The sequence below is a fragment of the Apaloderma vittatum genome, unplaced genomic scaffold, assembly GCF_000703405.1.
Source record: "Apaloderma vittatum isolate BGI_N311 unplaced genomic scaffold, ASM70340v1 scaffold21650, whole genome shotgun sequence".
Lineage (NCBI taxonomy): Eukaryota > Metazoa > Chordata > Aves > Trogoniformes > Trogonidae > Apaloderma > Apaloderma vittatum.
This window is the reverse complement of record NW_009696531.1, coordinates 5,410-28,448: the sequence shown is the minus strand read 5'-3', so window position 1 is coordinate 28,448 and position 23,039 is coordinate 5,410. Positions and strand designations below refer to the sequence as shown.

Genomic DNA, 23,039 nt, shown 5'->3' with positions numbered 1-23,039 from the left:
GGACAGGCTGCAGGAGCTGGGGTTGTTCGGTTTTGCAAAGAGAAGACTTTGGGAGGACCTAATAGCTGCCTTCCAATACCTGAAGGGAACCTACAGGAAGGCTGGGGAGGGACTTTTTACAAGAGTGTCCAGCTATAGGACAAGGGAAAATGGGTTGAAGTTGAAGGAGAATAGATGTAGATTAGAATTTAGGAAGAAATTCTTCAGTACGAGGGCGGCAAGACTTTGGAATAAATTGCTCAGAAGTTGTGGCTGCACCCTCCCTGGAGGGGTTCAAGGCCAGGTTGGACGGAGCCTTGGGTAACCTGATCTAGTTGAGAGGCATCCCTGCCCATGACAGGGAGGTTGGATTAGATGATCTCTAAGGTCCCTTCCAGCCTAGGCCAGTCTATGATCAAACTAATGCACAAAAAAGCACATTACATTGGTAAACCAAGGAACTAACACTAGAATGAGGAAAATATGTTGCTTTTTTTTGTCTTAATCGGAAGAAGAAAGTGAGACTCTTGGCTGAGTGTTGGTAACTCGATGAGCTAAGAAGCTGGGGAAGGACTGGAACTTCTGTAATCATGCTTGGCAATGGTCTTGCCTAGCTTAGTGCTGATCCTATGCACCCTGAAACATAGTCTCTGCAATTTCTAAGGATGTGTATATTCTGCTAAAACACAGCAACACTGAACTGATTAAAGACAAATTACCACAGTTGCTCCTTGCACTGTTCTTTAAATGATCCAAAACTGATGAGGGGAATGAACCTTTTATAGTTCTCTGGTACATAAAAAAGGCTATGCAGAAAATATTGTTGTGAACATCCACAAACTTGAAAAGCACTGCTTCAAAATATCCTTGCGCTAAGGTGTTTCATTGGCAGCTGTAGGACTTCTGTCTGGTGACTCATCTGAGATGCATGAAGAAGGTTATACCTGGCTATGGCTGAGACTTGCAGTGTGTGCTGTAAAGGCTGGCTCTTAGGTTAAACCTCTTCTATAGGATTCTGTCTGTGGAGTCAGAGGACAGAATCCTAGACTCTAGTGGTCCAGCACATCTACTTATGAGCTGTATTGGTTAAACTATGAAAGTATGCCCATGATTAGAGTACTGACACTGTACAAATAGAAATGAACATGTTAACAGAATTAAATCTAGATATAATCACTGAATACTCTATTTTTTTTCCCCTCAGGTTAGATGGATGATGAAGATCTTTGAACAAGTGGATATACAAACTTGCTAAAGATGTCTGTTCCAAACCAACACTGTTCGGTTATTATTAACCCTCCTCCACCAGAATACATAAATAACAACAATAATGGTTGTCAAACAAACCAGCTTCAGTACTTACAGAAGGTGATCATGAAAGCCATGTGGAGACACAACTTTTCCTGGCCGTTTCACCAGCCTGTAGATGCAGCAGCACTGAATCTTCCTGTAAGAACCATTTTGGAATTGGAGTATTAATGCATAAAGTATAACAGAACTCATGAATTAATGTTAGCTTAAAAGAGCTTCTTCTAATGCAACAGATCATAGAAGACTACTTTTGCATTTAAACTGCTTTCATTAATCTAGGCCTGAAAGAAAACTGTTTTCTCTCTGGTTTCTGCATCTTTGTTCCTTTGTTTTCTGTCTGAAATTGTAGTAAATCAGTATTTCTTGCAGGCTTCTAGGAGTTTCTGGATGTTGGTATTCTGCCTTGTCTTACTTTCCCCTACTGATGGTTTAGCTGCATTTTTAATGCTGCATATGATGAGCATTTCTTTTTTGCCTTTAAGTATTCTTAGTAAGATGCAGCCAGCCTCTTTCAGTGTCAAATACTCTATGATGGAAAAGTAGATTTGACTGACCCTAAAGTAAATATGTAAATCTGGATCCAGTCTGATGAATGGAAGTAATGACACTTGTAGTACTTAATTTCACACCAACTTTGGCATCTTGCTCTGAAGTTTCTAGAGGAATTAAATGTCACTGCAAAAAGAGGGAAGAAAAAAAAAAATAGATACGGTGTTATCATACCACAGTGGTAGAACATTCTTCTATGAAACAGAAGATCCGATACTTGAGTTCTTGTTCAGTATTGTCTTGTGGGTTTTATTTATGTTACAATTTAACTGCAACAAGGTGAATGAATATAACGTCTTGTGACCCACTGTCTTAATTCGGGTATCTTTATGTTCCAGTTTTGGATCACCTCAGTTTTTTCAGTCAAGTGAAAACACTGGTTATTCACACAATGGTGTTTCAAATGACCTAGAAGATACTGCTCTCGGTATATAAGAAGAAAGGTGTTAAATATAAATACAGTACACTTCAGGTGGCGCGGAGTTTTTCCTCCTGCAGTTTACGCAGTCTTTAGTTCTCTCAAATTTCCAAGACTAATTCTGCAGCTATCTGCAGCTATTTCCCATGACAAACTTACTTGGTCAGTTTGTCCAAAAGCACAGTCAAAGTGACTATTTTCTGTGTCTTTTCTTACCCTTTTTCCTTCTTGGAAGGAACTGTTACTTAAGGTTAATATTAAGGGTCATTCAATCAGAGTTGTAGCAACATTTGCAGCTGCCCTCAGGCCAGTTCTGCCTCTCTGGATTTCTAAGGCAGCCACTTGACTTCTAAAAGTATGTGTTAGTTTAATCACTGCACAATAACAAGCAAATCTCTGGCTCCATGGCAAGGAAAAGGAATATATTTGCCTCCCTTGTCTCTCTCCTCCAGGTGTTAGAAGATACAGAACAGACAAAGTTTAATTATTAGCTGCATTATTTAAAATTTTCCTTGGGTTTGTTTGGGTAAATTCACCTGTCTGCACTACGATGTATTTAGCTTTTTTATTACACTAAAGGAGATTATTAGGACAGCTTTAGAACACTGTGTGAAGCTTCTCCTACTTCTTCAAGAATTACAATGTGTATGTGAACTTAGTGGGGATATTCCTGTCCTGATTTCTCAAATGTACCTGCAGGTAATTAGCTCAATGCTCTTAATCTCAAGCTTTTAGCCATGCTACTAAAATAATCACAATAGTTCACATTGCACCTGCCTTTCAGACATATTTCCACATCTTCACTAGATTAAGCCTGAGAGGACAGTCAATATAGCCCAGGAGATGAAGTATTTGATCAGCAATTATGAAAACTTGGTGGCTTCTTTTTGTCAGTGATTGAGCCTTTGTCTTTGTCAAAGTTTGTCTTTGGCTGCTTCTCCATCTGTTCTGTAAAGTGGAGTGCTCCTTCAGGCATTGAGACAACAAATGAGAGGTACATATACTTTTTGTAAGTGTTGCTACCAGTACAGCTCTGGGTCCTATTGAATGAAATCTTCTTTGGGGCTTTGAGCTGTGGATGTTACAGGAAAGACCAAGGAGAAAGTATGAGGTCAAGAGTTCCTGAACACTAACTTCTGTTGTACCTGTGACTACAGGGGAAACTCTTCCTTCACATAAAATACTCCTTCAAACATGACGCAATTCTCCTGTTGTGCAATTTAACTTTAATGATTAATTGTATAAGAATATTCATGTCTTAATATGAAAGATGCCTGTTATGTGACTAATTCTTTTAAAACCGTAGGATTATTACAGTATTATAAAGAAACCAATGGACTTGAGCACCATTCAAAAGCGTCTGGAACACAATTACTACACAAAAGCAGCGGAATGCATTGAAGACTTTAAAACTATGTTCTCGAACTGCTACATATATAACAAGGTACGTGGAACACACCACCCTCTTACCACTAACTAATTCTACTGAACAATACAAACAAATCCAAAACAAGCAAACGATTATTGGAGCCTGCACTATATCAGTCAATATCTTCATGATTTACTTACTTTACTGTAGGCTGCTTTGATTTTACAAGGTAGCCCTCAATTACTGCAGCCTCTCCTTTATTCTGAATGTTACCGACTATATTTTGCAGCCAGGTGATGACATTGTGTTTATGGCCCAAGAACTAGAAAAAGTTTTTATGCAGAAAATAGCTCAAATGCCACCAGAAGAAAGACCAGTGATTCTCAATAAAGGAAAGAGAAAAGAAAAGAAACAAGAAGGTAAGGCCTGTACTACATGATGAGTTAACATATTAGGCAAAAGCTGGAAGTGGGGAATCCTCTGTAGCTTGTCACAACTCAAAACTGGAGCAGGCAGAGTGTGCCTCCCCCTTCCCAGAACATACCAGATAAGTTACAACATTGCTCTAAGGCTTTACCAGATTCAGTGCAGCCATAGTATTTTTTACAGGTACTACCTAAATTCCTATTTTGTACTAATGAAGTGTGTTTAAGTGGGGTAAAAATCAGAATTAACAATTTGATCAGTAGTGTAATAGTACAGCTTCACAGGCTAACTTCCGGTGAAATGCAGTGCCTGCAAAAAGGACAATTCATTTAAGACTTCTCAAACTTATGAGGAAATTAGATAGTAAGTCCTTGAAGTGACATCAGGAAGCCTAATTGCAAGGGGCCAGGTGATTACCTGCAGCTTATTACTCATCAGTGACTTCCTATATCTTTTTAATTGTCTTTATAACCTGTTTCACTTGTAGAAAGTGCTCATTTCCACAGCTAAGCTCTTGACATTGTCAAAGAATAAGTATTTATGTTCATATTCATAGAAGTAAGACTATGCAGTGACTGGGATCACAGTGCATCTCGATGGGTTAATCGGAGATCACAGAGGTAGTATCCCCAGCTGGCTTGAAGGTACTGCTGTTAGTTGTTGGGGAAATGTTAGCTATGTCTTGAAAGGACTGCAACACTTCATCCTGATACCTCTTAATTGCTTGCTCTTTTACAGCTATGGAGCAATGACCTTGGCTAGCTCAGCTCCCACTAGGTGAACTGAAGAGATGCTTTATTTAGCATGTGACTACACAGCTCTTCAGTGTCTCCTGATGATTTAATTTGCTTCCTTTTACTGCTGTTTGTGGTGTGGTTATCCTTGCTGCTGGTAGTATCTGAAACAAATGTTACTTCAAGATATTATTAGAGTTTGATAAAAGTGTACCTTTCTCCTCAAGGTATATTTGAGGAGCAGCACTACCTTTCAAGCCATCTGGTAGGATACTCAACTGGCTTCTTATTCTTACCATCTTATTTGAGTAGAATCTCAAGCAGCTTATTGCCTTGGCAGAGTACATCGGTTGAACAGGTAGAAGTGACTCTCAGAAAAGATTTCTGCAAAATGTATTGGAAGCTGAGTTAGCTTCTTTGTTCTCAAACGATTGCAACAATTTGTTGAGATGCTTTTTAACACCATCTTGCTATTATTAAGTCCCCTAATTCCCTTTGCACACATAAAGATGCAGCTTGCATGAATTTTGAAATGTTCTAAGTGCTTCTTTTTGAACTGAATAGAGCACAGTGCTGTCATTAAGGAAATAGTTTTTGTCCTGTCTTTTGCAAACTTTGGCTTTAGAGACACATCTATAAATGCAGCTTATTTCCCTTAAAAAAAAGGCACCTGACTTGCATTTCAGAGACTGCCATGGAGATGCACAGGGTTGTGTTATATAAATTAATAGGTGTGAACTAAACAGAATCACAGAGCTGAAAAAGACATTAGTAATCTAACCAGCTAAATCCAACAGAAAAAAAAAAGACATTGCCCTCAACTGTCCTCAGAAGTGATGGAGGTCTGTAATACTGCTAGGCAGTATAAGCAGATCTTAACTACGCTTATGAAAATTGAACCTTTATAATGCAGTTTGAAGCATCTATCACTGCTTGGTATTTACGCATATGTAGAAAACAACTTGATTTTCTTATTGCCAAGAACATTTTTTACAATATACATAGGTGTGATGTCTCTTAAATCTTCCCTCTGATGTTAATCTGTGGCTTTCTTGAATACAAATATGGTAACTCGGTACATGAGCCAGAATATTCTGCCAAGGGTGCTGAGCAGAAGAGGACACCAATGTTGCTGTATGTAGCAATGTTCTCATCCGTATTTGTTTGTATAACGTGGGTGTGGAAGAGTGGTTCTGTTGACAACTGTTCAGTTTGACCATGAAAGAAATTAACTGCAATGTTTAAGACCTCACTTGAAACTTTGCTTTCAAACAACCAGAAAAATGGCAGCCCAGCACTGAGACGTCAAACGAACACAGCACAATGCAGAAACAAGCTGAAAGCAGTGAGCAGCCTCCAGTGATGGCTCCAAATCTGCAGCAGGTTACACTGGCTCCTTTTTCTGCAGCTCAGCTGACGACTTCCAGGCCAGCTGCAGTCCCAATAATAGAAGTAAGTTTCCTCAAATAACTTTCAGGAAGATTCTGAAATTGCTCCCTCTGGCACTAACAGCAAAACCATAGGAGCCATGCTTATTGCAGTATCTTTTTCAAAGCTTCTATTGTGATAGAAGATAGTAACACATTTCTAGAAATTTTGTAGGTCTCTGCTAAATAACTGGGCCAGTACTAATTCCAGAAACCAAGCAGACATTGGGATGACTGCTTGGTACATCTTTTCTTATAAATGTCATTTTAAAATGTTGCTCTCAGAGAAACAAAGCGAACTTCAAGATGTTCATTCCTGAAGTGTACTGCTGTACTCCTGCAGGCTTCACCTTGATGTAGAAACTGTTCTTTCCTTGAGGCATTAGATAATGGTTTTAATACTAAAGTTAAGTTTGTTCTAAATTCTGTTTCATACCTTTTCATGTCTTTACTGTAAATCAAATCTTTGACTTCACAAAACCAGAATGTTTGCTTAAATGCTATGTAACCGGCCTAGAAGGTACTTGTAGATTGCAAAAGCAAAATCTCTTTAACTGCAGTCTGAATTGTATGTGAACATCTGACATCTTAATCAGATAATCGCTCTTGTATTTACTTAGTTTTGATTTTGTTCTTCCAATGAGGAATAGACACATGTGCCAGGCTCTCCTACAGTGTATATTTACACTTTCCTGAAGTCTGAACATTGATGATGAAGCACACATTGTATTGCTTCCAAATCAAGTATGGCTCAGGTTAAAGAAAAACAGAGATAAGCCTTCTACGTGCAGCTTAAAATGAATTACTGTAATTTTTCTCCTTCCCATGGCAGTCATTTTGTGGTAACTTCATAACCTACCAGCTTCTTGGAGTCTTCTCCAATGGCTAAGAGCTGACCATAACCTCACCTGCACTACACTCAGTTCTTTCCTTTACACCTGAGTTTGGCATGCTGAACTTGTAAGTTTTCAGTCTAAACTTGTGGAAAAGCCACATTCTGCTCTGACTTGAATAGCTGTAAATAAATCTAAAAATGTCAGAACTTTTTTTTTTCCTGTATGAGTGTTCTTCCACTGTTCTGGACATCTGTATTTTGGACTGTAAAATTTTCTTTTCCTAGGGAAAAAAAGGCGTGAAAAGGAAGGCTGATACTACAACAACTATTACTTCAGTATTCACAGCAAGCAGTGAATCTCCTGCAACACTTAATGAGAGAAAAGCTGTTAAAGAACACCAAGGTGAAAAGGAACATAAGACACCAAATAAGCTTCTGAAGAAATACTTGCCAGGTTCTCATCAGTCACCCGAAAGTCTTAAAAAGATTCATTTTTCAGAACAGCTAAAATATTGTAACGAAATACTTAAAGAAATGTTTTCAAAGAAACATGCAGCATATGCGTGGCCTTTCTTAAAAACTGCAGATGCTGCATCTTCCTCACTTGGCGAGAACCAAGGGATCACCAAATATCCTACAGACCTGGCAACCATTAAAGTAAGTATGCTTCAGAGGGAATTGGGTGACTTGCGTGCTTGCTTGAAAAACTTGTGTAATGACTGGGGTTTTATAGCGTTAGTCAAAAAGGTGTCATGAAATCTGCTTCTCTTTTGAAAGAAACAGGGACATAGAAACCATGTAACCTTATGTCCCTCAACAGACTAAGCCACAGCTTGCTTAAGAAAGTCTTTTAAGTCTCACTGCGACTGTGTGTAGTGGCTAATCAACTTATTTGTTGAACAAGCTAATATTAGTAGTGAGGGAACTACCACTTCCATGAAGCATTTCAAGGAGGCTATATGTTAAATATCTTTCGGTCTGTATACACAATGCTCTTGTTAATGTTCTGTAAAACAGAATGTAGTTCTGTAATGTTCACTTCTGCTTCTCTCTGAATCTCATTATCCTTGGTGAACTGCCCTGGAATACCAACACTGGATATTTATATGACACCTTTCACATCATCTGTGAAAAGGAACCACTCTAGATGTAGGCATATTGCCAGTGCTTTGTGAATACTGGGCATATCTGTCTGGGGTTGAAGTATTTAGCCAAATTAAAATCTACCTTTGTGGGGATGGCTGAATTTCAGTAGTCTAGGAAATTGTCTTGAAAACTGGCTTGCACAATAAAAAGGTTATTTCCCAATTTCTAGCCCATGACTTTGACTTTAACATTTATTCAGTAGGGTTTGTATAACTATCACGATTAGAATCAAAACCAAGTGCAGTGTAGTTCACCAAATAAAATCACCCAAACGTCATCATCTTGACCTAGTGCTGAAGATAGTACTGCAAAGTCCTTATAGCAATTACAGTTAGCAACTCTGTTTAAAAGAGGCAATTCCCTTACTCTATTAAAGGGACAGTGTTAAATGAGAAGCAGATCTTTCAATAATTTTTTTTTTTTTTACAATACTTACTGTCTTGAAACAAGTTGAACCTGATACTGGATGTCAAAACCCTTGTTCCTCCTCTTTTTCTGACAGTTGTCTACTCTTAAGCACTAAATGTACATTTATTTTCTTTTCCTCTAGAAGAAAATGGATAATTTTGAATATAGCGATATACGAGATTTTGCTACAGATGTTAGATTAATGTTCAAGAATTGCTACAAATGTAATTCTCCAGACCTTGAAATAGTTGCTATGGCAAGAAAACTTCAGGTGAGTTAACACTTCAGTCAGACTTCAAAGGGTAGGACTGTAAGATTCCTTTATGGTCATCTTCTCCCTGATGCACCATCTTTTCATGTTACCAAGCACTGTGTTGCTGTGTGCTTCTAGAAGACAAGCAGCAACTTCATAATGCTTTTAGAATTTTGAAAAGTGTGCTGACCTCTCTGCTGTTCTCAAACCTGACTCTAGGATGTTTTTGAGAGGCATTTTGCCAAAATTCCTCATGAACCTGTTGCAAGCATTCCTCTGCCACAGCCTAAAAGACAAAAGACAGAAGCTTATTCCAGTGAGAGCAGTAAGGATGATTCTTCAGCAGAAAACTCATCTGAAGACTCCAAACAGGAGAAAACGGTGCACATTGCAAAGCTTCAGGAGCAAGTAAGCATTAGTACTCAATGTGCCTAACCGTTATATTATCTCTGATAGTGCCCCTTGCAATTGTCAATTCTAAGGCTTTGGCACCAAGAATCCATATTTAAAAGATTCTGTAGTCATTTGTTCTTCTTAATACAGAACTTTATTCCTGTTTGGAAGCACATCCAAATGGTAAGTGAATAGTGCCTCAGCAAATACAAACTGGTTTCAGTGAATTATTGCTTTAGTGCTTTTGCCCACCACTTCTTCAGATGACTCTCAAACTTTTAAAAAATAAAACTGTGTTGCTGTAGTATGATGAGAACATCCAGACACTCCACTTGTAGCTTACTTTTACCAATGGCATTTATTTCAAATGATGGTGGAGCTCTGTTCTTGTGTGCAGTCTCCTTTGAGCCACACAAATGCAAATCACTAAATTCTAATTCAGAAAGCTCACAAGTAAAATGGAAGGTATTTCATGCTTGTGCTACTATGAAGCATAGCTTTGCTTCACTGGCTAAGAATGGAACTGGGTTTCCTTTTGCTTGAATATAGTGCTTTAACCTGCTGCCACTGTATCTGTTAACTGTGGGGGAAATTAGCATTTGCTAGTCAAATGAGGGACTTAATATCACAAAACAATTGGACTTTATGGGTTGAAGATGCACTAGCCCAGTCTCAGTAGCATAATTCAGTAACACTGCAGAGATCTTGCCTAATAAGGCACTTGCGTACTTCCTAAATGCTTAAAATTAGAGAAAGTGCTGGATACTCCTGCAGTGATTTTTTTTTGCCTTTTTTTTTTCTTTATGAGGTGCTAGAAGACTTACACTGTTAGAAATATCTGCATAATAGAAGTAGTACAGTATCTTCTATATCCATAGTCTATGACTAATCTATAGTGTAGTAAGATGCTTGGAAAATAAACCTCATTTTAAAGCAAACATCCTATTAATATCCATTCAGCTGTTACAATTCTGTGATGTTGAGGACCAGTTTATTGTTCCTCCTACATTGCCAAAGACCATCAGCATTTATTTTATCTTTTTTTGCTTTTGACAGATCAAAGCTATTCAGCAGCAATTGTATGCTCTGACCAAAGTATGCTCACCTAGACTGAAAAAGAAAAAAGAGAAGGTTCAAAGGGAGAAAAGTAAGAACAAGGAAAAAACTAAAATAAAGAGCCTGATTCAAAAGAAGAAAAATCTAAAACACAAGAAGTCTAAGAAAAATCTGTCTTTAAACATGTAAGTGTGGGGGACTTGTGTGGGTGCCAAATAACTTTAAACTGCTGTTACTGCAGTATTATTTTTTCTTGCAGTGAATCCAAAAGAACCATGCAGCAGGTCTTGTTGGCACATAAGTCAGAAGATAAAGATGGTGCCAAGCCCATGAATTATCATGAAAAACGGAAGTTAGGTTTGAACATAAGTAAACTCCCTGGAAATAAGCTTCAAAAAGTAGTCCATATAATAGAGTCAAGAGAACCTTCACTGAGGAACTCTAACTGTGATGATGTAAAAATAGACTTTGAAACTTTAAAGACTTCAACACTCAGAGAACTAGAGAAATATGTGGCAAGCTGTTTGTGTAAGAGACCAGAAAAGCAGCAGGGTATGTAGTATAAGTGGTGCTTTAGAAAAACAAACCAAACCCTGGATTTTTCTGTTTTGCTGCAATGTTAACTTTTGTTTCACATGCAGCTAAAAAACCAACAAAGCTGAAAGAACATCTTAATTCTGAGAGGAAACAAGAGCTGGAGAAGAGACTACTGGATATCAGTGGCCAACTAAACCCAAAGAAGAAGAACTTAAAATGTAATGTGACTCTCAATTTTATTCATTTGCAACAGGTATAGCTTAAAGTGCGATGTTGCCCTTGGGCATATGCACTGTTATGCAGCTGGGGACTTTCTCCTTGGAACAGCTAAGGTCTCAATCTTCCCATTGCCAGTCTTAAGATTCTTCCTATGCTGAGTGAGCTGGAGTCACAGCAAGTTCAATCAGTTATTTGTCCTGTCTAAAACATCCTCCTTATTCTTGCATCTAATCCTTTATTACAGGTAGAGATAACTGCTTCAGAGCTTAAGGGACACTGAACACCTTCTCCCTTATGTTGACATACGAAAACATGGGGAAAGAGGAATGTCCCACAGCCTACATATTTGTTTGCAATTCACTTCCTGTGCCTTAATCAAAGAATGACAAATTCTAGTCATACTTGCTAGGTTGCAGCCTTACTAATGCTGTCTTGCTAGCAAGCCTTCTGCATCACTCCGAGGTGTGCTGTGCTGTTTTAGTCCTAAGGAAGTGCTGTAGGAGAATCAATTCAGCTTTTCAGGCAATATTGTGTTTCAATATCAAAGCCAGAAATTCAGTACCTACTTGAGCATATCTATACTTTCTGATGATACTTGTCACGGGCTGAGAACAGATCGATGCAGCTAATGCTGCTATTACAGGTCAAGGTATTCCTCATTAAACTAGTGAGTACTATTATTGCCTTCTTGGATATCTATTAAGCTCCTATGTAAAACCAGTTAGCTGAAATGACAGAAACAGCCCTGCAAGACACAGGCTTGTATCCAGCATTAGTTCAGTCAACAGTCTTCCTCTCTGGTATATGTGATGGCTTGAAAACATTCTAGAAATGAAAGATGAAAGCTCAAGGAAGCAACTGCAAAGGATATGTTGTGGGGAGAGAAAGAAGGCAGACCAAGAAATCTTTACAATTGGCCTCTGGCTTATATACAAGGAAGAGCTTAAGCTGGTACTTAATGACTTGTGTCTAGGTAAACGTATCCATGTAGCTTATAATTTTCAAAGCTTTGATCAGAGCAACACATTTTTCAAAGGCTTTTTGACTGCAAAATCACTGTGAACAGTGTTAAAGCAATGCTGCCGATGCAAAACAGTCAGATGGTGGGGAGGTGGCAAAAGATGACAATTCTGGAGTACATATGGCTTGGGAAATAGGAGAGTTGGCTATAGATAAAGACCTTAGCCTGTAAGTCTGGCAGCAGTATCAAGCACAGAAACAGGTTCTTGACAGCAAGAAAACTTATGGGGAAAAACTGCCTGAATTGTGTATTAAGACAGCACAGTTTCAACCTACTATAGAATTGTAAGCTGTGTAATTACAGCTCCTCCTTGGCTATTTCACTCAACTAGCTTGCTGCCAATAAGCCTCCCTCCTCTGCAAAGGTCTTGGATCCACTGTGAAACAGATAGTGGACAAGGAAATAGCAGATGAACTTTAATATGAGAGATGAGACCTAACAAGGTAGATCTTAGCCTTGTATGTGAAGACTGGACCTCTGCGGCTTGTTCTAAACTCTTTATTTTTCCTCCTGCAGTTGAACACACTGCTGAGTCCGCTACTGGACCAAGCAGACTGAGTGACAGCAGCAGCTCCTCAGACTCTGGCAGCAGTACTAGCAGTGGTTCTAGCTCCTCAGACAGCAGTGACTCTGAATCAGGTCAGAAAGATTCCTCTTGTGTTTGTGTACGCAAACCTTCACAGCACCTACTGTTCCACATGCTTACCAAGGAGTTCAGTTACTCCTGTAGGTTTGCTACATGTTGAAGGCTCATTAAATGAAGTGCTGTTAAATTAGTAACTTATCACTGAGTTTGTAGGTTAAAAAAATAATTAAAACAGTCACTCAACTTATTGATAAACTTTAGGGACCAAAATGAGCTGGTAAGAGGTCTGAGTATCTAACCTGAAGACTTGACTATTAGGCTATAGCTTACTCCTGTGGTCTTGATTCCTTTTTGTAAGTCTGATTTACACTATTCTCATCTTCTGGTCTGCAGCATGAAGGGTGCCTTATCTTGCAGATAAGGCTCAGTCCCTAAGCCGAGGGACAGAAATGCCAATGGCATTGACTGTAGAGCCAAAGCTTACCCTGGTGCTTAAGCTGTCTCAAGCATGTTCAAGGGATGTTACATTGCTGCAGCTTCAGGAAATCAAAAGGATGCGTCTCTCTGTACACAGATCTTCCTAGTTTTCTAGGACAGAACACATCTGCCAAACTGAAGGTCTACAATGTAGGTACCTGTATGAGGTAACAGTATAAGATGAGGTGAATGCTCAACCCATTAAAGGTGTGTGGAAGCAAACACACGGAAGTTGTTGATGGCAGCAAAGACCTTGATCCTGAAGAACTTTTTTGTGTTTTTCTTCTACATCTGGAGCAAGTCCTCTAAAGACATCAAGCTGAAATGAATGTGTTCAAATAATTTTCCTTTCACTGTGAAGTTTGCCTCTCCAACTGCAACTCACATCTTGCATGTGTAAATAATGAAATATATGCAAGTGACTGATTTTTTTTTTTTTTTTTTCCTTCCTCCATCCCCCTCTTTTCTGCCCACCTCAATGTATTTACAGTTACAGAAACCCGCTCAGAACGGACTGGAGCTAGGCAGAATTGTCCAACTTCTATGAAAAAGCCTAAGGTAAACTGACTGGAATGGATATAACAAAGTCATTTTTTACATACAACGGTACTGGAAATGACACAACTTTATCAGGAAATAATGAATACGGCTTGAATGCTACTTGTTCTGTAGGACTGATTTACATGGAGATGTAAAATCTGTTGTTGGTTAGAAGCAGTTTATGTCTGTATAAAGCTGATTTAATAAGATAATTCCTGAGGCTTTTACCTCTTAAAATCATTGTGGTAATTCCATGTTGGGTGAAGAAGGGAACACAGAGCGGGAGAATGCCCTATACACCCCACTCCACTGATCCCCAAAAAGGAAAATCCTCTCTGACTTGATCCTTGAGTATAGAGTTGACCTAATAAATAGTGCAAACACTACTTAAATATTTTTTTTCTTTATGGATAATCTCATGTCTACACCTGAAAATAAGCAACAGCAATTTTCTCCAGAATTATATTTTATTCAGCTGCTCCTGCTGCATCTTTATAAGCAAAGACCAAGGGGAAGAATTATGCAACACCCTTTTTTTTTTTTTCTTTTTTCTTTTCTGTCACAGCCTCTGCAGTGACAGTATGGCAGCAATAAATTTGAGAAAGCAAGCTTCAGCTTGGTCAGTTTTAACAGACTTTCTGAGTAACAGCAAACATCATACTTCAAACCCTCACATTACATCTTGTTCTCACAGGTTTTCTGTATTTGTCAGACCAAGGCAGTGCACTTCACCTCCTAAGTTTTTTGACAATTAAACTCTTAGAATGTGCTAGATCAGTATTGCAATACAAGGACTACTGAATTCTAGAAACTGTGGAATTTGGGGCGGTGGAGGGTGAAGGGAATCAGGTAGCTATAAAAGTTAATATTTGGCTGCAATCTCTCTCTAGACAGCACCACTGTGTTTACAGAGGACATCTTGCAACGCTGTTCTGCAAGCACAGCCATCATCCCTTACTACTAGCTTGCAAAGCTGCACATCATCTGAACTGCGGCAGCCACTGCCCCACGTACCGCAGAGGCACTGGCCTTTACAGACTAGATCACCTAACCCATCAAAACAAAATGCCTTGTCTTCCTCAGGTAAAATTGTTATGGCAAGAATCATGGCTGTAGTTGAGTGCCGAGGAAAGAAAGGGTGGCAGGACTAATGTTTGTATTGCCTAATAAGCTTATCTTAGGGTTTTGCAGGTTATAGAGTGGTAATAGAAAAAGTTCTTGCAGGGTATGGATTATAGAAAGCATGATGTAAATTTTGAGATGTACGACTGCACTTTGCATGTTAGGGGAAATCACACACCACTTCTTTCTCAGGAAAAATCTCAGCTGTATCTTCTCTGCATGATGCTCGAGACCAGCAAACTCCTCCGAGTGCTCCAAGGACAAATCAGTCTTCTGTCAGTCAGTGCACACATGCTCTTCCAGAGGTGAATACATGCTTTTCTCCAATGCATTTATTTCAAATAACTTCTTTAAAGCATGTTTGTATGTAATTTACATGTTCCTTAAAATAAGATCTAATATAATACTCCAGGCTTGAATTTGATGCAACGAAGGTAACTCCAGCTTTACAACAAAAGGTGTCTAAAATGCCACTCACAAAGTGATTTTTATCCTTGAATAGGACATAATTTCATTGCCTGTTGGCTGCAACTGAAAGAGTTTGTCTGATCAATATATCAATTCATAACATACTATAAAGCTTATTTTGTTTCCTTTCAGTGTTAAAGTGACACTTACCCCTTGTGGGTTAAAAGCCCACCCTGCAAACCTGCAGTTTCACTGAAGAGAGAGGCAACTTATATGTTCTTGTTTTCTAGAAAAATCAATCTCCTAAGCTCAGTAATATTATGAACCCTCTAGCGCCTCTCTTGGAATATATGTTGACTTTTTTCTTCCTGTTCTTAAAGCCATGGAAATTGAGGCTTTCAGGGTTGCATAGGAGGCTGTGAAATATTTAGTTGCTGTCAATCTGTCTTAATATGTTCTTGGAGAGTATCCTGATTAGAAAGGCCTCTGTGTTACACAGGAACTTATTAACGTTACTGCAGCAGCATGACCTATTCCATCTTAAGATGTTTAACTATCTTTCTGAACATGGTTTCCAAACATAGCTGCTTTAGCCAGGTTTTAATAGCTTTCACTTTCTGAAATGGATAGAAACTACCCTTTCCATCTATAAGCACATTAATGTGTCCTGCAAGAAGGGAAGAAAAGCAACTTGCCCTTCCCCATTTGTGCCCACTATCCAAGGCAACAAGTAGTACATTACGAGACTCAGATTTGCGCAACCCCTTCCCCCGTTCAAGGGGAAAACTACGCTACCTTGGGCAGAGAAAAACTACCACTGAAGTAATGCAGCTGCCCTTCACCCTCATCTGTAAACTAGAGGAGCAACAGGCTTTACAATAGTAAAACTAACTTCTATTGTACCATATGAAGGGTTAAGGAGCCTGTATTAGTTTCTTGTGTTCTACCTACCCACCACTCACGATCTCTGAGCAGTTCATGTTCTGAATCTGAAGTGTTGATGCAGTAATTTGCTTTGACTACCATAGTATAAACGAAAGTTAATTCTTCCCTGCTGTTTACAGAAGCTAGAGTTCCAACAATTTACTGCTCTATGCATTTAAATCTTTATTCCTGCTTCTGTATGGCAGGAATCCACGTATAGCACTTCAGAACATACTTTGAAGTCTAACTTCTCTTCTAGGTATCCAACAAAACTTCTCAGGTTAATAGCACTGACTGGAGTAAGGAAGCTGAGAAAACAATACCTCTAGACAAATCAAATGAACTTCAAAACAGTGAGAGATCTGCTGATTTGATATCTGTAACTCAAGAACAAAGTACGTATTGTCATAATAAGAACTGTAACTGATATGTTAAATTAAAAATATGTATGTGAACCTGGTTTAAAGAAATAAAACACTGAACACTTGTATACTAATCAATTTGGGGAATAATTGAGGGGGTTCAGTTTTCCCTTGCTCTTTTCTTTTGATTTTGTTGTGTTTTTTTTAAGCAAAATTAAATGGATATTTCGTTCTTGTTTTGTGTAAAAAAACAAAACACAACCCCTCCCAAACACATAAAGCTAATGACTTTGATTTAACAACTTTAGTTTTCTGACTTTACTACCAGAGATAAGTAACCCAATCTTCTAGGAATTCTGAGAGAATCAATGCTCTAATCTGCTGAACACTGATGTTTAACCTGGCTTCTGCTGAAGCTTCGTGGAGCTCTTTTTCCAGGGCACTTTGTGTGTATTTTGAGTTACCATCTCCAGCTCTTGGTGCCAAGGATCTGACAGTAAAGCAATGTCAAGCAGGCTTTCACTATGGACTGTGTTGCAATTATTACGAGAAAAACAGGTTCCCTGAAAACTGTATTTTGTACAGAAATGTATCAGACTTCACATGAGTTTCAAACTAAAGAATTTGAAGCTGGACCTTCATAGAATCATAGAATCATAGAATGGCCTAGGCTGGAAGGGACCTTAGAGATCATCTAGTCCAACCTCCCTGTCATGGGCAGGGACGCCACCTCCCGACTAGACCAGGCAACACATGGGGACCGAGCGAGAATCAAACCCGCAAACCTTAGTGTTGTCATTGTTGGTAGCACCGCTGCTCAAACCACTGAGCTAACCGGCCCTCCAGACTTTGAACATCTGTGCTGCAGACCTAGTGATACCACACATGAAGTAACCCTAAAAATTGAGATTTAATTCTCTAAGATGTTCTGTTCAGTATTTTCATGGTATTAATGTACCTATCCATACACATTCTGATCCCCTTTGCCAGGACATGTAGCAGCTGGAGCTGGTACCTGGATTCAGCTAATGATCTTCGCTTACGAAATTCTGAGGCTGCCTAAAACTTGAATTCCTGTCCTGTATACTGCATGCCTAACTATCACGATCCTGGTGTTATTTTAAAGGGCTGGGAAAACAAGCTTGAATTAGCCAAGCTCATTGTTCTAACATTTGTAGAAGAAAAGCCAAAGCTGCTGAGAAAGCTTGGTCTCTTCCACATTTAATTGTTTACTCCTTCACATAAATTCCTCGTAACTTCTTATTCCTAATGCTCACTTAATTTGTACTGTTTCTATCTTCTCCCTATTTTCCAAGGACATTTGTGTAGACAGCTCTAGCAGAGCTTCTCTGTTTAATATGGGAAGTATCCAGTAATGAGACTCTGCCTTTAAGTACCTTTGAACTTCAGCACTATGCTGCAAAGCAGAGCTTTTAACACTGTTACGTGAGTGTGGTTATCTGCCCCCATCCATCATACAGTGCTGTTTGACTGTTCCTGAAATGATACATGCCTCAGCTGTGCTCAGAGTTATCTTAGCCTTCCCACTACTAACTCCTGTAGAAAACTGGAAAGGGGGACAGAGAACACAGGATTTTCGCGCTTTTTTGTATTGTTTTGGGGGCTTTTGAAACAACAAAAAAAAATTTATGATCCAGAACCGTTGTAGGGCCTGTAATCTATTGATAGAAAGTGCAGTGAATGCCCAGCATTATATGCGTCTACTTCCATCAAACTAGGGCAACTCATTTTAGAACTGGATGTTTAGAGCAACTCACTGAATTTTGCAGAGTCCCACTGTCTCAGGCATTTCTGTGAGATTACCTGCATTTCTGAAATAAGAGTTCTTGATTTCAGACTTCTGACATCTCTGATGGTATGGGTGTGGTCTTGATGTCTTGTTGAATTCAGTGGTGGCTTGTTAAGAAGCTTAACTTACAAAACTGATAACTATAAGCTTCCCTTCAAATTAAAAAGCAGGATCTCTCAATAAGAGGCTCTGTGAAGGCTGGCATTGCTGCAAGTACCTCTAAATTACATGTTTTGAAGCCCATGGCTGCAAATACTTTTGACACAGCCTCCTATTCCCATGTTATATCTAGAGCTTTAAAACAGGCATAACTATAAATTTAAATTTATCTGAAGTTTGCTCCAGGTGGATCTTCCTGGTGAATATAAGCGGCTGATAAAACTGATCTTAACACTCTTAACAACAGGGTTAGACATTCTGGGGTATGTGAAGGTCTTGCTTTATTTTAGAGTATTCAGTGCTTGTGATTGTCAAGTTTGTTATATGAAGGTTTAAGCTGCTTGTATCAGGATAAATGATTGATGAAAGACGTTTATTGTATTACGAGGGATACTTTAATATACTAGCGTTCCACTCTGGAGGAGAACGAGCCTTTGATAACAGAATTTGATCTAGCTAGACTTTGATTAGCTGAAGCTGGAGTCCACAGGGATGGAGATACCAGGATTTGCAGCCTCATCAATAGTACTTGAGACTTCAGAGGTCTTTGATTCTGTTTCATTCGACTGTATAGTAAAAACTCTCCTGCTCACTTGCAATTATACCATCTCACAGGCAATGCATGGGGGAATTGGGTGAAGGTTAGGCTTGTTCTTGTCTTGAATTTTGGAGGCTGTGAGGTCTTTTTGAAAACCCTTTTTATGACAAACTGCCTGATGGTTTGATACTCTGCCTTCAATCTTCTGGATTCAAACATCTAAAAACTTTGTATAACAAAGAATCTCAATGTGCTGTCTTAAGGTTCTTATTAAACATTTACTTAAATACTGAAACATCTTAAGCTACAGGAGTATTGCTGAATGATATCTGTTGTTTATATCTGTTTATATATGACAAATTAAATTAACCAGGAGTTAATTTATCATCTGTAGTTGAGCTTAACCATTTCTTTCTCTGCCCCAAACTGGAAAGAAGTGGACCAGTTCAACTTAAGGTCAGAAAATGTTTGGGAGTATTTCTGTCATTTTGAACCAAATAGTAATAAGAAAAAGCTGTGGTGTAAATTCTTAGGTCAATTTCTAGAATGTGTAACTGTTTATCAATTAAATTTCAGGAAAAATAGTCCATACAATCAACATAAGCGCAAAATCTTTTCTACTCTTCCATTAGGTCATTGTATACCCAATGACAAGCCTAATGGCACAAAATCCAATACTCCTCCAAAAAAGGTAAGCTTAAGTCCTACTTGCAAAGAGCTTGAGCATGCATACTAGAATCAGTAACGAGGAATCCTTCGATCATCTCTGAAAATCTGGTCTTCTATGATTCAAATATTTAGTATCTAATAGGTCTTGGGCATTGTTATAACCTGTAGAGGTTTATCTCATTTCTAGTGCTAAAAACAAACATAAAACCCCCCTCAACTATGGGGTCTGATCATTTCAGAAGTTAGATAATATAAGATTAGGTTAAAAAAAAACATATACATGTTGTCATTAAAAATATGACTTATCTCATCTAGTTTTAATATTAAAACAAGGAGCTAGTGTTCCTTGATCCAGTTCTAATTATTCAAGCTGTTAGTGTGCTTTCCCTTGCTGATCCAGTAATAAAAATAAGAGTTGGGTGGAATATAGCCTTGGGTGCTATTGAAAAACTCATCCTAAAACAAGGCAATATACTTTCAATGACATTATTGCAACTGGGAAATAATCTGATGGTTTTTATGAAAAAATAAACAAAATATTTCCTAGAATACAATAGTTTATCTTAAATGGAGGAATAGGGTAATTTTATTACCCATTATTCAAATTCTTCCATGGTAAACAGTTACCTGAAAACATCAGATCAAAATTATTAGTATAAATAACTGATTGTGTCAGCCTCTGGACCTAAAAAGTTTGTATATAGTCTGCCGAATTAAAATATCCAAGGAATTTTCTGTAGGCACTTAGCTTTTAGAAAATGATTAACTAACTTATTGAATTAAATTCCAAAAATATGTATTTCCTTCATTAAAAAGTGACCTTCTACTAGAAGCAGTACTTCTTAAGAATACTGAGTTTATACTGTTTTACATATGAAGAAAGTGCCACTGGTGGTGGGAAGGGCAGAAAAGAAAACATAGACATTTAAAACAAACAAATCCCATAAGCCTAACACAAAACTGTTGTTATGTAGGGATTAGGTATAGAAATGAGATGGATGTTCTCCTTATTAAAATATCATCAGTGGACCTTGCAGAAGCTCAGTCTTGTGAATTTTTTTTCTGGAATTAAAAGATTAAGAGTAAAAAATGGGTATGAATAGCTACAAATGCTAAGGGTTTTTAGCATACTGCTGAAGAATCTCAAAGTTGATGAGAAAACATATTGAAGTCTGCTTGGACTGCTGTATTTGCACTAATATTCTGCCAAAGTAAGGATACTTTGTTGTAGCTATTCTTGATTAAGTCTAGTCAAAACAATATTGTGCTAATATAAGAACTAAGCAGGTAACAGATGATCAGTAGCTGTAGACTATTTTTGCCTCTTCTGTGTTTTCCTTTTACTGTTAACTTCAGAATATAAACTCCTGGTTAAGTTTATGTAAAACGATGACGATTCCTGCTCCAATAAAATCACCTACTGAGAGGTTCAATCAATTCAGGCAACAAGCATTAAAGAGAAAGAGAGACCAAATGCAGGAGTTAAAAAGGCAAGCCCAGGTGCAAGCCCAGAAGGAACTACAAAACCTTCCTCAACAAAAAGAGAGGTTTGTAACCACATATGTTTAAATATTATTCTATCTTTTTTTCGCTTGTATGTTACCAAGTGGCTTATTCAGGAACAAATGGTTTGGATTAGGTGATTGCCATGTGTCAGATGAAGGGGGAGAGCTGTACCACTCCAAGCACAACTGCACATCCAAAATGCTCCCTTGCAAAGCAATACCATTTCAGCAGCCAAAGAAAATTCTCCTCTGGTCATGACCAGCATTCACACCTCTCCTCAGTATCTTACTTTCTTTCATCTGTAGCCAGGAAAATCCCCATCTTATTGCTATCCTAAGAGAAAGCAGGATAATCTAGTCTTGAAGAACTTGGTGTTAACATAGCTAAAGGAGTTCCAGCGTGCACCCCTTCAGACAGCAGAATTCTTTGCATGGCTGTAGAGAAACATGGTCCATAAGCTGCTGCTGTAGTATTCTTCCCCAGTGGATTGCAGCTACTTCTTTAGTGAGTGCCCACAGATGTATCTCAGTCTGTCACTAAGATGAGTGGGTTAAGTGACTTACTAACTGTTGCATTGCAGTAGTATCTTAGATTGCTGTTTGCCGCCTTTTTGAAACTCTTTCTGTAGTATTTCCCTCCTCAATAGTCTTGTTTCTTTCTTATCTGTTTGACCCTGTGGAAGATAAGTCTGAGCTGGTTCCTAAATTCTCCTGCTCCTGTCTGTCAGTCACTTGTTTCAACTGTGTTATTTCAATAAACAGAGCATTTGAGAGACTTAAGAGTACATTCCTTGATCAGAATTTATAGTGAACAGGCCAGGCACCCTCAGCTACTGTGGTTTTCCACAAGGAGGAAACCAGGCATGTAGCCCTGTAGAATAAGACATTACAGATGCTTGCCTGAAGTTAGTGAAATCTACCTTGAATAACTAGCTGAAGAGGAAGAAGGTAGAAGCAAAAAATCATGGCCCAAGAAAGTAACAGAAAATTAAGCTTGTATGTCTTTCAAAGAAAATGCATGTAAGTTTTGTGTAGCATATATATAAATGCTGTATGCAGACAGATTGGAAACAGAACACAGGAAACCTTAACCTATTACAGCCCAACAATTCCATGCACATACCTCTTGCAAAGGGAAATCACTATGAATCAACATATAAAGCACAACCACAGTCTGAGTGCTATGCACTGATTTAAATTATTTGCAGAATTCTCTTCAGTTGCAAAGTCTTATTATGAAGAAAAAGAAGAAACAACTTTTATCCTATACTGATCTTTTCTCCTGTCTTTAAAGCAGCTGTGAAGCCACACCATTGGATGCCACAGCAGCAATATGCTGCGAGCCAAAGAGCGAAGTGCAGAAGAATGAACAACTGCCTGAAGCAAAAGAATACATTCTTCCTGAAGACCGTAACGTGGCTAAAAAATTAGAGCAAGAGCGCAGAAGGAGAATAGCAGTAAGTTGCTGACTCTTGCCAGCTGATTTTATTTCAACCCTAGTGGAGAACAAAAAAATGTTAGCTCAGGTCCTTATTTTAAAGGACCTGAATGACTGGAAAAAACAGAACCATGCTACCTTAAGAGTTAGTCCAGAAAACGAAACAGGAAACTCAAATTAAGTCTTCAAGTGATGTAATACAAAAAAATTACCTTCTTGGTTCTATTACTCCCATAAACTTAGAGTCATTGTGTGGTAAAAACAAATTTTAAAGAGGACTTCCTGCCCTCTGAATAATTTCAAACCTCTGGCCTTGCAAGCTGTCTGTCATCTTTAACGTATTTCATGTCAACAAAAGCAGTAGTCATACTGTTCTGAGCTGAAATATCAGAACTGAGCCTTTTAAAAACGTTACTGGTT

The 23,039-nt window shown here is 38.4% G+C and overlaps 1 protein-coding gene across 1 annotated transcript; it reads left to right on the top strand.

The window, feature by feature from the left end:
• Nucleotides 1-1,236: 1,236 nt before the first annotated feature.
• LOC104268661 (bromodomain-containing protein 3-like) lies at nucleotides 1,237-22,650 on the top strand. Its single transcript, XM_009875278.1, has 17 exons — nucleotides 1,237-1,428; nucleotides 3,564-3,701; nucleotides 3,916-4,045; nucleotides 6,066-6,238; nucleotides 7,334-7,705; nucleotides 8,745-8,873; nucleotides 9,075-9,263; nucleotides 10,305-10,489; nucleotides 10,564-10,856; nucleotides 10,946-11,059; nucleotides 12,598-12,720; nucleotides 14,999-15,111; nucleotides 16,398-16,533; nucleotides 18,717-18,732; nucleotides 19,584-19,698; nucleotides 21,033-21,223; nucleotides 22,479-22,650. The coding sequence occupies exons 1-17, from the start codon at nucleotides 1,237-1,239 to the stop codon at nucleotides 22,648-22,650; spliced, it is 2,781 nt and encodes a 926-aa protein (XP_009873580.1).
• Nucleotides 22,651-23,039: the final 389 nt, after the last annotated feature.

Excerpts from the sequence above, each read along its gene's own strand:
- LOC104268661 (XM_009875278.1), top strand. The coding sequence starts at position 1,237 with ATGTCTGTTCCAAACCAACACTGTTCGGTTATTATTAACCCTCCTCCA. Across the intron at positions 8,874-9,074 it reads CTATGGCAAGAAAACTTCAG|GATGTTTTTGAGAGGCATTT; the intron begins GTGAGTTAACAC and ends ACCTGACTCTAG. Across the intron at positions 12,721-14,998 it reads CAGCAGTGACTCTGAATCAG|GAAAAATCTCAGCTGTATCT; the intron begins GTCAGAAAGATT and ends CTTCTTTCTCAG.